The 12,606-nt window shown below is 39.1% G+C and overlaps 2 protein-coding genes across 2 annotated transcripts in view; both read left to right on the top strand.

The window, feature by feature from the left end:
* The first annotated feature begins 115 nt into the window (after nucleotides 1-115).
* fbxo21 (F-box protein 21) lies at nucleotides 116-7,608 on the top strand. Its single transcript, XM_014985692.2, has 12 exons — nucleotides 116-373; nucleotides 881-1,016; nucleotides 1,941-2,050; nucleotides 2,224-2,345; nucleotides 2,971-3,117; nucleotides 3,260-3,393; nucleotides 3,466-3,602; nucleotides 4,231-4,410; nucleotides 4,695-4,827; nucleotides 5,032-5,222; nucleotides 5,304-5,461; nucleotides 6,652-7,608. Exons 1-12 carry the CDS (start codon nucleotides 150-152, stop codon nucleotides 6,891-6,893), a joined length of 1,914 nt encoding a protein of 637 aa, XP_014841178.1. The 5' UTR covers nucleotides 116-149; the 3' UTR covers nucleotides 6,894-7,608.
* A 1,486-nt stretch (nucleotides 7,609-9,094) lies between these two features.
* The window catches only part of tesca (tescalcin a), an 8,671-nt gene continuing 5,159 nt past the window's right edge, over nucleotides 9,095-12,606 (top strand). Inside the window, exons 1-3 of the mRNA XM_014985688.2 lie at nucleotides 9,095-9,415; nucleotides 10,280-10,349; nucleotides 12,090-12,170. Coding sequence (XP_014841174.2) covers nucleotides 9,355-9,415; nucleotides 10,280-10,349; nucleotides 12,090-12,170 — 212 coding nt within the window. The 5' untranslated portion in view covers nucleotides 9,095-9,354. The remainder of the gene's footprint in view (nucleotides 9,416-10,279; nucleotides 10,350-12,089; nucleotides 12,171-12,606) is intronic.

Genomic DNA, 12,606 nt, shown 5'->3' with positions numbered 1-12,606 from the left:
AAGGCAGCATCTCTTCCCTCGCCCTTTCCTTTCGGACCGATCTGCCAATCATAATGCAGTACACGCAACATGCCCCACCCTTAGCCAGGCCCCCTGCGCCATAAAGAGGCGGGGCTACAGCAATGAGGTAATCGGGGTAAACAGTAAAAATGGCGACGTCTGTAGCCAGAGCGGAGCAGCTGAGTTTGAACGGGATCATTCACGAGTCCCAAGCCAAAAAACTGACCGACCTGCCGACCGAGTTGCTTGAGCATATTCTGTGCTTCCCTGTCCTCAAACATGTCGACGTTTGTAACGTGTCATGCTGCTGCAAACGGCTGCACGACGTCTGCCATGGAAGGGGAAAGGTCTGGGAACACCAATACAAAATCAGGTGCTGCAAATATTTTTAGCTTCTCTTTATGCAGATTATTGTAACATTTCGTCTTTATCTTTAGAAAACAATCCTAATGTTATCCAGAACTTTAGGGTCATGAAACCCTCCTTTTCGCTTTGAAGGTTGGCTCGTTTACTGCGAACTCACAGGAATCTGTCATTCTGCTGATGCACCAAATTTGTCCTTATCTCACCGGTGCTAAGCAATATGACCGTGGACATCTATGAAGTTCGTAAGAAAAATAGGTTTTAAAATTTATCATTGGTAAAACGTACATCCTGCTTTTTGCAGAGTCCCTTAAAATGAATTTGTTTGACCTTGAATCCTGTATGTAGTACTTCAGCTAGTCTGACAGAATCAGACTAGCTGATTCTTTCTGTAAGTGATACATCTACTGCAGCAGGGTGATTAAAGGTTTTGGAGCCTGATTTAACCTTCTCCCAAAAAAAATAAAAAATACCTAAGTCATTCTGAAATTACAAAATGTACTCCTTACACCGACAGATGGCCAAGACTGCAGAGGTTTTATCGTCAAAATGAAAGCTGTGACTGGCTTAGGGAATACATAACCCGGCATAGAGTTGGAATACAGATACGAAGGACAGTGGAATCCATCTCAAAGCGATTCTTCACAGAAGTTGTAAGTAATCACCTTCTTATGAAGTAATATCATTAGGCAAGAAAATATCTGTCGTAATGTAGAATCAATGCTGTAACCTGGATAGAGGCATGAACTGGTTACTTATATGCCAAGGTCTTAAAAAGTTTCAATACTACTAAGAAAAAAGTCTTGTGGTACTGTTCCTATGGCTTAAAATCAACTACTGAAATTTCTCCATCTGCATAGAATTGCACAGTGTGGCCCCTCCCCTACCTGCTGCTGAATGTCTTTCTTTTTTTTTTTTTTTTACAACCGTATAGGTATTTTAACGTCCTAATTTATTTCTCCCCGATGCCAAAAAAAAAACTCCATTAAAAGCCCAGAAAGTTAAAATATCATGTACTGACATTTTCTGTACAATAAAAATGTAAATCTTTTAAACCACGTTCAACCTGGATGTTTCTATCAAGTATTTTATCTTCAGGGGGGGTTAGCCATTTAAAGGCCTATATGTTTACTTAACTCATGAAATTGTTTTTTTTCTTATTGAAAATGATGAGGCTATTTTTTTCCTATGAGAAAAATGTAAGTTACTTTCTATTATTATCTACAAAAAGTTATGTTGTGCAATAAGCACATGAAAACTACATCTACAAATAGCTGGTGTTTATTTTATTAATTGTATCCGTGAAAATAAATAATACAGAAACATGGTTATGGTGAGATTAATTTTCCTGCAATATGAATCATATTCACTTTTCCATTTAAAAAAAAGGAGATAAGCTACGCTCTAAATTGTAGTTAAGTTCATAGTAATTACCATGCTACAGTGAATCTGTGGAGTTTTCCTAAATATTATTTTGAGAATTGCATACTGGCTCATGCCTAATTATGTGGGTGCATGTTTGTGCAATAATGTGAATCCGCTGGGTTGCAAACTAATCCAGAGTCCTTGTCACTCAGCCATGTGTTGGCCAGGTGCTTGGAGACAGCTTTGCAGAGATCGAGTCACTCGGGATGCCAGAGCACTTCTGTGAAGACGAGCTCCTCTTCATACTCAACTCAGACAAGAGGTGAGAGTAATACTGTGCACAAAGTCAAAACCAAACCAAAACACTCCACAAACAGAAGATTTTGACCATCAGCTGGAGCTTGGATGTTGATTCAGAAAATTCTTTGTGATTACAAAAACTCTGTTGCGTCACTCATCTATGATGCAAATGTTCATGTCTCTCCACTCTTCCAGGAAAAGCTTGACCCTAAAATACTATGCAAAGAAAATCCTTTACTTCCTGAGGCAGCAGAACATCCTGAGGAGCCTGAAGACCTTCTTAGGGCAGCCCGCAGAGCAGCAGTCAGCTCTGGAAGGTAACCATCAGTGCTGGCCATCTCCTTATTAATATCATTCATTGTGAAGGTTGCAACATATCAGCAAGTCAGGTTTTGTTTTGTAGCATTTTCTAAATGGAAAGTGAAATTATTGTAACTACTTCATAGAACACCAGAGATTGATTACAGGTGTATCTTTTTCACAACCTCAAGGTTTTGTTATTGAGTGAGTGAGTGAGTGAGTGAGTGAGTGAGTGAGTGAGTGAGTGAGTGAGTGAGTGAGTTAGCCACTTTCACTAAAAGTGTGGAGGACTATGACGCTTAGAGCGACTTTAACAATCTACATTGGGCATCTGAGACAAGGATTAACTTAAGATATAAAATCTCCAGGTTGGTCCAGTATAAGATTAATATGTAGAAATGTACCTCATGCCTGCTGTTGGGTACAGTGGAGGACTTATGATGCTGTGGATCAGTCCCTGAATGAACATCCAAAAAATGGAAGATGCTTATAATACATACGTTTTCAGTTAGTTATACAATTTATTGATTATTTATTTAGAGCTTAGAAATTGTTGTTTTGGGTTTTCTCCTCCCTCGCCTTAATTTAAAATAGCTTGTTTTCCTCATTCATGTCTTTTCTGGGTTGTATTTGCTTTGCTAGGCGCTGTGCTGGTGGATCAGTACTGCAACCCACTGGCTGATGTCACACTGGAGTCCATTTCACAACAAATGGACGATGTGGCAGAAAAAGCAAAGAAGATGCTGAGAATCAAGAACCCTTCTCATCCCAGCCTTCGGGTCACTAACAGTAGGTGTTTTAGAAAAAAAAAAAATTCAAAAATAATAATTTTTGTTTTTCACCCACTATTGTTTCTTTTAAAATATATTGTGAGTAGAAATATAGAGCCTGAATAGCTGAGCTCTGTTTGAAACAACTAACCTGTGTGAAGGTGACGTTATGACGGAGGACTTTGAGCTCCAGAGGCAGGTGCTGTGGGCCCTGAACGCCGTTTTGTACGAACAGCTTCAGTACAAAGGCAACGAGTGTGACTACTACAACCCGCTCAACTCCTACATCCATCAGGTAGGCACCAGCTGACAACGTTTTCTCATGTGTTGTTCTGAAATATTTTCACTGTGCTCCTTATTCACCCAGGTGCTACTTCGGCGGACAGGTATACCCATAAGCCTCTCTGTCCTTTACATGACGCTCGCCCGGAAGCTGGGCGTTCAGCTGGAGCCCGTCAACTTTCCCAACCACTTCCTGTTGCGCTGGTGCCAGAGACCAAGAGGGTATGGCTTGAAATTAGAATATTTACATATTTCTTGGTTACACAGATCACCACAGTAGCCTAAAATCACTGATCATGTTTTGTCTCTCGATTTCCACTTTTATTTATTTTTTATATACAATCATGCAATCTTATGTAGATATTGTGGTGTAATTTCTGTCATGTGGCAGTGCAGTTTATTTAATCTGTAGCTTATTAACGAATAACTATGTTTTATCTAAATGACTGTACATTTCTGAATTCTGCTTTTGCTCGTTTCTTGGCAGTGTGATTATAAGTCAAAGTTAATTAGATTGAAACGAGGCTTTTGCAACCAAAGGACATGACAGAGTTGAGTTAAAAATCAGTGCTGCTTTGACTATTTTTTAATTAATTAATATTTGAATATGATCAACTTAATACATCAAAATCTTTTATATTTGCATCATGAAGCATTTCTTAATATTTATTGTAATTAAATCAGAGCTTTTCTTGTTCTCACTCTAAAATTTTGCAAGAAATTTCAATTGTCTCATCAAGTGATTTTTTTTAATAATAAATGCAAAGTGCATGCTTGAATATAATCGCACAACTCGCAGTACATTTTCTGAGCCTATTAAATAAATGTTAACAAAACATTCCATATGCAGGAGTGAGGATATCTACGACTTTGTCTACATCGATGCCTTTGGGAAAGGCAAGCAGCTGACGGCGAAGGAATGCGAGTACCTCATTGGCCACCAGGTGACGGCAGACTACTACAGTGCCATTAGCACCACAGAGGTGCTGCTCAGGATGGTGGGGAACCTGCTCAACATCGGCAAAAGAGGGTAAGAGGAACCATTCATGTTATTAGGTGAAGGGTGTCTGGTGCAAGATTATTTTGCAGGTGCAGACATCTTGATCTTTAAATTCTATGCTAATCAACTGATTGATTACTTATGACCTTCTCAGCTCCTGTTACTGTCTTCTGCAGGCCTCTGTTGTTGTCAGTCAGTCATAGTCTTGGAGTGCTTAAAATTGAATAAGATGTTACAATCCATCCTGTGCCTGCTTTATATAAACCATATTTTCAGTTTAAGTTGCATCATCTGCGGTGTGTGTTTTCCATCAGCGAAGGAAATGAGAAATCTTACCAGCTGCTGAGGGATTCGCTGGATCTCTACCTCACCATCAATCCAGATAACGTTCAGTATTTGCTGCTGCAGGCGCGCCTCTACTTCCACCTTGGAATCTGGCCAGAAAAGGTCAGACTTGAGCAAAAATGTTTTCAAATACAAACCAGATCTTTCATTATTATTTCCTTATAATTTTGAATAACTGTTTTATATCTTAAGCTGGAATAAAATGACAAGAACACCAATCTAAATAAAACTTTCCTGTATTGCTATTGTGTGGTATTTTAATATTTAGCTGCTCTTCACACATATTTCCCTTCACCTTGCTCAAAGGTGTTGGACATCCTGCAGCATATCCAGGCTTTGGATCCTTCCCAGCATGGAGCTGTGGGCTACCTGGTGCAGCACACACTGGAGCACATCCAACACAAGAAGCATCCCATCACTCCTGAGGTGAAGCGGCGGAGCGCTCCCGAACACCTGGAGGTCCAGTATTCAGTCGGCCTTATTATGAAACACAAGCGGTAAGTTCCTGTAAAACGCAACGCAGACAAAAGGGCAAATTACCTCAAATTGTAAAACATCGTTTACTGAAATTCTCCCAGGTCGGGGTATAACTGTGTGATTTACGGCTGGGATCCTAAATGCACCATGAGCCAGGAGTGGATCAACACCATGAGGGTCCACCAGTTGTCCAGTGGAGCTAACCAGCCGTTCTACAACGTGCTGGTACAAGACGGGACGTGCCGTTACGCAGCTCAGGGTACGCCTCATATCCACCAGCAGGGGGCATCTCCTGATGAACCACAGATTGTAGGCGTGCAGGATATCAAATGTATTTTTAAAAAAGTGAAGTATTCCTCAAGGAGAAATTGAAATATAGGTAAGGTCAGAGGTTATTGTGTTCTGTAATATCCCACAAGGTTAAAGCATACAGAGAGAAATGATCTCTGACCATTCCCCCTAGAGAACTCCTCCAGGTGGGAGCTTGTACCCCACAAACTCATCCTCCACTATACGTCACAGGAGGCATTTTGTAAAAGGAAAATGTAATTATTTTTAAATAAAGAAAAAAAACGCATAATAATTCTTAAAATCAAGAAACAAGGATCAAAATCAAGACTTCCAAACCATATCACATAGGTTTACTACTACTATTCAAAAAGAGTAGCCATAAAACACTTTCCTTCTCACTAACATGAAAAAAAAAAACTATAGCTAGGCTGGAAAACTTTACTAACACCTCGGATGGCCCTCACACTGCTCTTTCCCAGCAGTGTGCTGTGATCATGATGAGTGGAATCAGCTGTGCTCACATAACCTGCAGGAGCCACACCCAAACCTGACCTGCTGCTCTGCATTCAAAAATAGAACAGAAGATACTGCTTTCCCTATTGGGACATATTAGCTTGTTTTTACTTCCTTCAAAATCAATTGGACTTTGTGCACATCTTTAGACAGTTGAGTTGGATGTGGAAAAAGTAACAGGAGATTGTTTTTTATCCTACGAATAAATTGCTCACCTTAAAGACAGGAGTTTTTTAAAAGTGTGATATTGTGCTTCTGTAATTGATGGCGAATTTATTTAAAGGTTCATATCACAGCTGTACTAGAGGGCGTCAACAATATTATCTGCACCTCTATATGCAGAACTGTAAATGTTACTCCAAAGCTTATGTTTTATTTTGCCAGGGTTGAACTTACTTCCCCAATAGTGAAATCTCCCAGCTTGCATCTGCATGACTTTCATTGTTTGAACTTATCTGTTCAATCTTCAACACATCAGCATTTCCTACAGGCCATGTTTCTCAAAGCCACAACCTTCTTTTGATTTCGTAAAACTCTGTTGCTTGTTCCTCTTTGTATCAGAGCAGAATTGCCTAAAAATACCCCTAAATTGTGTATTTAACCAAAGTAGCATTGCAGTGACGTGTGTTCATTGGTGTTCCTCAGAGAACCTGGAGCCCCACTCTGCCCCTCTTGAGATTGGGCACCCGGAGGTGGGCCGCTACTTCTCAGAGTTTGCCGAAACCCACTACGTTGCCAATGAAGAACTGCAGACACGATACCCTGAGGACATGAGGGAAACCCTGGGCACAGTTCAAGAGCTCTACCACAGAATGACTCCTGGATCTGTGAGCCGAAATGAGGCTTCTGCCTCTGACCAAATGAGGCACCAGTTCAAGTCGATGTAGCAAGTGGTCCTGCTGACCAGGGTTAACAAATACCTGTTCCCCTCCTACTCAACTTACAATCATCTTAGCTGTTCCTTTATTGCACTCGGAGACTAGGACTTTTTTTGTCTTTTAAAGAAGGAAAGATGGTTACTGTTGCTGCTTTGAGACATGTTCAAATACAACCATTTATCTGCTGTAAAAACAAAGTTTGGATCACTGGATACAAATACTATTTCTACATGATGTAACACATATTCATTTATTTTTAATCCAGTCAAAAAAAAGCTCAGTTTGATTTTAAAAAAATCTGATAAAATACAACCCAAAAATAAAAGGAAAAAAAAAGAAACTTCAAGTAAGCAGCTAAGTGGACTAGAAAAATCAGGATGTTTATCCAGGTGCTGTAAATCCCTCCTGCCCAAATTCAAAGAATGCTTCTGTTCCCACATGTCCCTGCATCCAGCACCAGTCTGCAGAATATAAACCCAGTGCCACACCAGAGAACTGAAAAAAAAATAGTTTTGACTCATGATTTTACAGAGTATCATGCACTTATGAAAGTTCCACTTTCACATTCCTACATTTACCTTTTATTCTGTATATTTACATGTGAAATATGTACGATGCCAAGACTCAGGATGTCTGTCATGGAATGCCAAGATGGCGACAACTTGAAATAGCAATGAGTCTAAGCTTGGCGAAAACTACAAAAGAATAAAGTGTTTCAAGTTTCTCTGTTGTTGTTTTCTCTAAAATAAATAAAGCATTTATTACTTTATTGTGGGAACATATGCAAAGCCAGCCCAAGGTAAAGGCAAGACAGAGGCCAGAAGGTGGGAACTGAAACCGAATGTCTCACACAGAGTCTATAGTGGAAAACAGATTTTCAACTCTATTAAGAAACACAAATCTGACATTAAATGAGAGTAAAGAGTGTTTTAGGTCTGGATTGCCAAGATTATTCCTGTTAAATTCCATAATAAATGTCTTTCAACAATTTAGGAATGTCCAGCTTTGCAAGCTTGTCATTTTCACAATGTCTGAATTTAATGAAGGCACAGAAACGCCTAAAACCAGGGTGATCAAGTCCAGTCCTGGAGAGCTACCGTCCTGCAACTTTTAGATGCATTTTTACTCCAATAGTCTGGGATCAGCTCTGAACAGGCCTGGTAACGAACCATTCGTTTGATTCAGGTGTGTTAGAGCAGGGAAGCATCTGAAAGCTGCAGGATGGAAGCTCTCAACTGGACATGAGCACCTCTGACCTAAAACGTGCTGCTTTGTGACATCAACAAAATATCACCATGAATACCAGCTGGGACAGCTTAAATGTTTGGTTCCCCCCGCATAACTTTGGCAAATAAAGTGCAAAGGTTTCCAAATCCACAGTATTTACTGTTTATGATAAGAGGAATAAACACAGTTAAGGAGTTTTTGAAAGAATTATTAGTTCTCGGGTTACGGAAGGACAATCGAATAATTCAAACTACTGAAATAATTTGGTATCCCTCACCCCCATGACTTGGGCAAATAAAGGGAAAATATTTTCAAATTCTCAAGGTGTGTGACGGTAGGATTGAGCAACCTAAATCTCAACATGCTTGATTTATTCTGGTCCCGTGGGGAAACATTACATTGCAATGCGTGAGCTTCAGGCTGAAGTATTGTGTTCCTCTCTGATGTTTCTAAAAGCATTTGTTTTTCCCCTTTGAAAAGAGGGGAACCAAGTTCTCATGCATATCAGAATCGTAGAGGAATATTTTAAAAAGAATGATTATCTTGGCGATTAAAAAAAACAACACAAAACTGTGTAAGAAATAATTCTTACAAGACCATGTTTATTTGTTTATTTATTTCAAAGTTTTGTTGTTTTGTCGATGAAACTGAGAGCTACAACATTTCCGCGATTATGTGAGTCGTTTTACCAAGAAATGATCGGAACTCCCTCTGTGGCTGTAGTGCGCGCTCCCGACACGGGAGGGAACAGATTTTCGCACAACACATGAGTTTACAGGAAATTTGCCTAAGGCAGAAAAATATATCAAAAAGAAACCAGGGCATTAGAAGAGCTGGCATTACTCCCAGTGAAAACCTGCGGTATTCCAACTTTAAAGTACAGTAGTGGCAGCATGCGGGCCGGGGGTGTCATTCTGTATGAGGAAATGCATTCCACAAAATAGAACCAAATAATCTTGGTAATCCTAACTGGCATAAAACAGTAAGCGTTCAGATTGAGAGAGTAACACTTGTTTGGTGGATGTTTGCGGATCTTTATTATGCGAATGCGATGTAAGAATTGATTTTTAAGCTGTAAATTACTTTCTTTTCGAAAAATGCAAAAACTCTCCACGTGGAGGCAGCAGAACACACGAGCAATGTCCTGCCCACTGAAGTCAGATAAAACTGCAACAGTGTGTCAAAGTTTTAGCCAGTCCAAGTAGACCGTGCGCCTCGACGCACCGCTCAGACAGCCGGAGAGATGGGAGCCACGCAAACACACTCCGAGTACCAATACGAGAACATGGTGGGGAAAACTGGATGTAAGTATAAGAAAAACAAGACATCTGTTTATTTTGGTGGTTATAGTGGTGTTTGACAACGCCACAGTGGGAAATACGCTGGTGTGAGACGCGAGAAATGCTCTTTTTAATGATCCATGTTATGTTTTCGAGCATATTCAGAAATGTAACATCATGTGTAGATGTTAAAGTTAAGCTTGAAGAAGCTGGCGCATTCATTTAGTTTTAAAGCCAAAGCAGCCCTCGCACCTCCTGATGGGACGCTGCTGGGTTTCAACAGCCTCTGCTTTAGGTGAGCAAACTGCAGTTTGCTATTTGCTTTTTTATGTTTGCAGTTAAACTTTCTTGCTCCTTCGTATTCAGATGCGTCTTGCCCCAGCCTAAACATGTTTCACATTCAGAAATGAAGCACAGCAGATAGAACTGAGGATACCTGAGGAAGTGTATGACATTAGTGGGATACCTTCACATGTGCAAACATGTACTTTGAGCGCATCCACCCTAGACTGAGCCCAACTATCTGAAGGAGACTTTGGACTGTTTAATGCCTTTGTCTTCATAAAGATTACAGCTATAGTCATTCTTTGTTGAATGTGCCGACAACAAAATCACACAAAAATCATCAATGGAAATCAAATTTATTAACCAATGGAGGCCTGGATTTGGAGCCACACACAAAATTAAAGTGAAATGTTCCCTTTATTTTTTTGAGCAGTATATTTTAGGCAGCAAAAACGCGCATCAGGATGGAACCCTTTAAGTGCAAATGCACTCTTGTTTATCAAGGTTTAAATCCATTTTTAGCTCCTGGATTCTTTGAACTGTGAGTAAATGGGGGGAGAATACGGGCTTACATGTTAATGATAAAAGTCTTTGTTTCTTCAGTTTCAACCGAGCAGATTAAAAACCTGCACATGCGATTCCAGCAGCTGAGTGGAAATGAGAAAACACTAAGGTAATGTTTCTGAATGTGTTTTTTTTTATGTCCAACATAATGAAACTCATACAGTCCCTCCATACTTATTTGCCTGATAAAAAAAAGTTTAATGTGCAGTTTGTTTGTTTTGTTTTTAAATAACATGGTACAGTAGATAAACACAGCAATTCAACTAATTTACCGCTTGGTAGCAGCCACTGGATTATTATGTTGAAGGTTCTGGACTTTTTGATGCAGTGCACTCTGATAAGGTTCCCCACTTGAAAAGAGAAGCCCATAGAATCACTTGACAGTGGGTACGAGGTGATTCTTCACATGAGTATAATCTGTTTCACACCAAACATGAAAGCCTTTATTACCAAAACATGAATTTTAGTCTGACAAAACCACACAACCTAAGTTCAAGTCCCAACAGCCTTAAGAAAACGCCACATGCTTATGTTTGTGATAATAGGACAGGAAGTGTCTGTTCCCTCTCTTCTACACAGATAGTTCCCCATTTGCTTGAATCCACACTCAGCAGGAAGAGTGGTCCAAATGTCTGTGTGTCAATTTCTTTAAACCTAGACCTACACAGAAAAATTGTTTACAGTATGAATGCTGCTAATATTACAATTGTTTTAATTCAAACAAGTTGCATTCAGAAAGGTGCATTTTTTTGTCCCACAGACATAACTTTTGCTGATAACAATCACACCAGATACAGTTTTTGTGCAAACGAACTCAGAGCTTTATAGAATAATACTGCCATAAGAGCAACAGAAGTCCTATTTGCTTGTTTGGAAAATAGTAAAAAGAGCCTAGAGGTTTATACGAATCACGTTTCCAAAGATGTGATTATCTTCTTATTACAGCAAACATCCTTAAACTGATGACAAGCAGTAGAATATGTGTGTTTTTTTTGGGTTTTTTTGTGGGAGTCCTCTAGTTGAACAAACAGGAAACAACACTCCTGCTTTATTGCTTCACAAAAGTAAAGCAAAGTGTTTTCATGTTTAGTTGGTTGAAATCGACACAGTCCTGTGGCCTGTTCTGTATACCAAAGGCACCTCATTTTGTTGGGGATCACTACCTCAGTGTGACACCAGCATGTTGATCTCATCTAATCGTTGTTTTGAAGATTTAGTGAGTCAAACATACAATGATCTAACAGTGAGATCTGCAGATTTGTCTTCCCCTCTTTGTCCTGACACGGTGTTGTGGCACCGTGGGCCCTTGTTTGTTATTGCTCCACTTGTTTTAGGCTTTCTCGCTAATACTCTGACTGTGGATATGAGCAAGCACATGAGAGTAGCAATTTTCTAGTAGCAATTACCTGGTTTATGAAGAGCAAAACACATCTGACTCATGTAAATATGTTCTAGTCTTTCCCATTTTGAACAACAGCTAAGACAAATGGCATATTGATTCCTCAGAGAAAAATAAAGTCAAGAAATTTGAATTGAAAGTCCTTAGATAATCCTGTCAATTTGAAAAGTTAATTAAAAAGTCTCCATTTCTGTTACATCAGAATTATTAAAGGTGTCAGTGTTTTCACTGCAGTAAGGACTGTGCAGTTTATAGATAGTGGGAACGGCACTGCATTAAACATTATATATGATGCTCATTAATTAATGAACATTTGAAGTTCTGTAAACACCAGAATGAAAGGAATTCAAGCTACATTTTATAAAATTGACTTAAAATCAGTTAAAAATGCAGAGACAGTCCTATGATGTCCTGGTTTGTAATAATGGACTTTCTCTTGCTGCATTGCAGGAGAGAACACCTGAAGAACATACCAGCTCTCGCCAATAACCCCATCAAAACGGAAATTATCGAGGCGTTCTTTGATAAAAGGTGGGTAGAGTCAAACAACACCATATCCCATGTGGTCTTTCTGTTACTAATGGCTTTTTAACTAAAATAATATAATTTTTCTACAAAGTTAACCGTCAAGGTGATATTTTTTAAAGGAGAACATTCACTGATCCACATGTGGAAATTTTAATTGCGCTACATTAGTTTGGATAAATAGAATGATAAATAGAATATTAGGATTAATATTGAATTTATCTAATTCAATATTAATATTTTCTAATTAATATTGAATTAGAAAATGATATTGAATAATTTTCTAATTCAATATTAATAGAATCAATAGTTACACTGTTCATGGCCAATACTAATGTGTGGTTTTCTGTGAAGACGCCTTAAAAGATGCCTTTAGAAATCCAAAGTTGAGCATTCCTGTGTTTTTGCAAGAGAATGATGAGAATTTGACTGATTTATAAGC

This window comes from Poecilia mexicana, unplaced genomic scaffold (assembly GCF_051168715.1).
Source record: "Poecilia mexicana isolate PSO_F unplaced genomic scaffold, ASM5116871v1 scaffold_9, whole genome shotgun sequence".
Classification (NCBI taxonomy): domain Eukaryota; kingdom Metazoa; phylum Chordata; class Actinopteri; order Cyprinodontiformes; family Poeciliidae; genus Poecilia; species Poecilia mexicana.
This window is presented reverse-complemented; position numbering and strand designations above follow the sequence as displayed.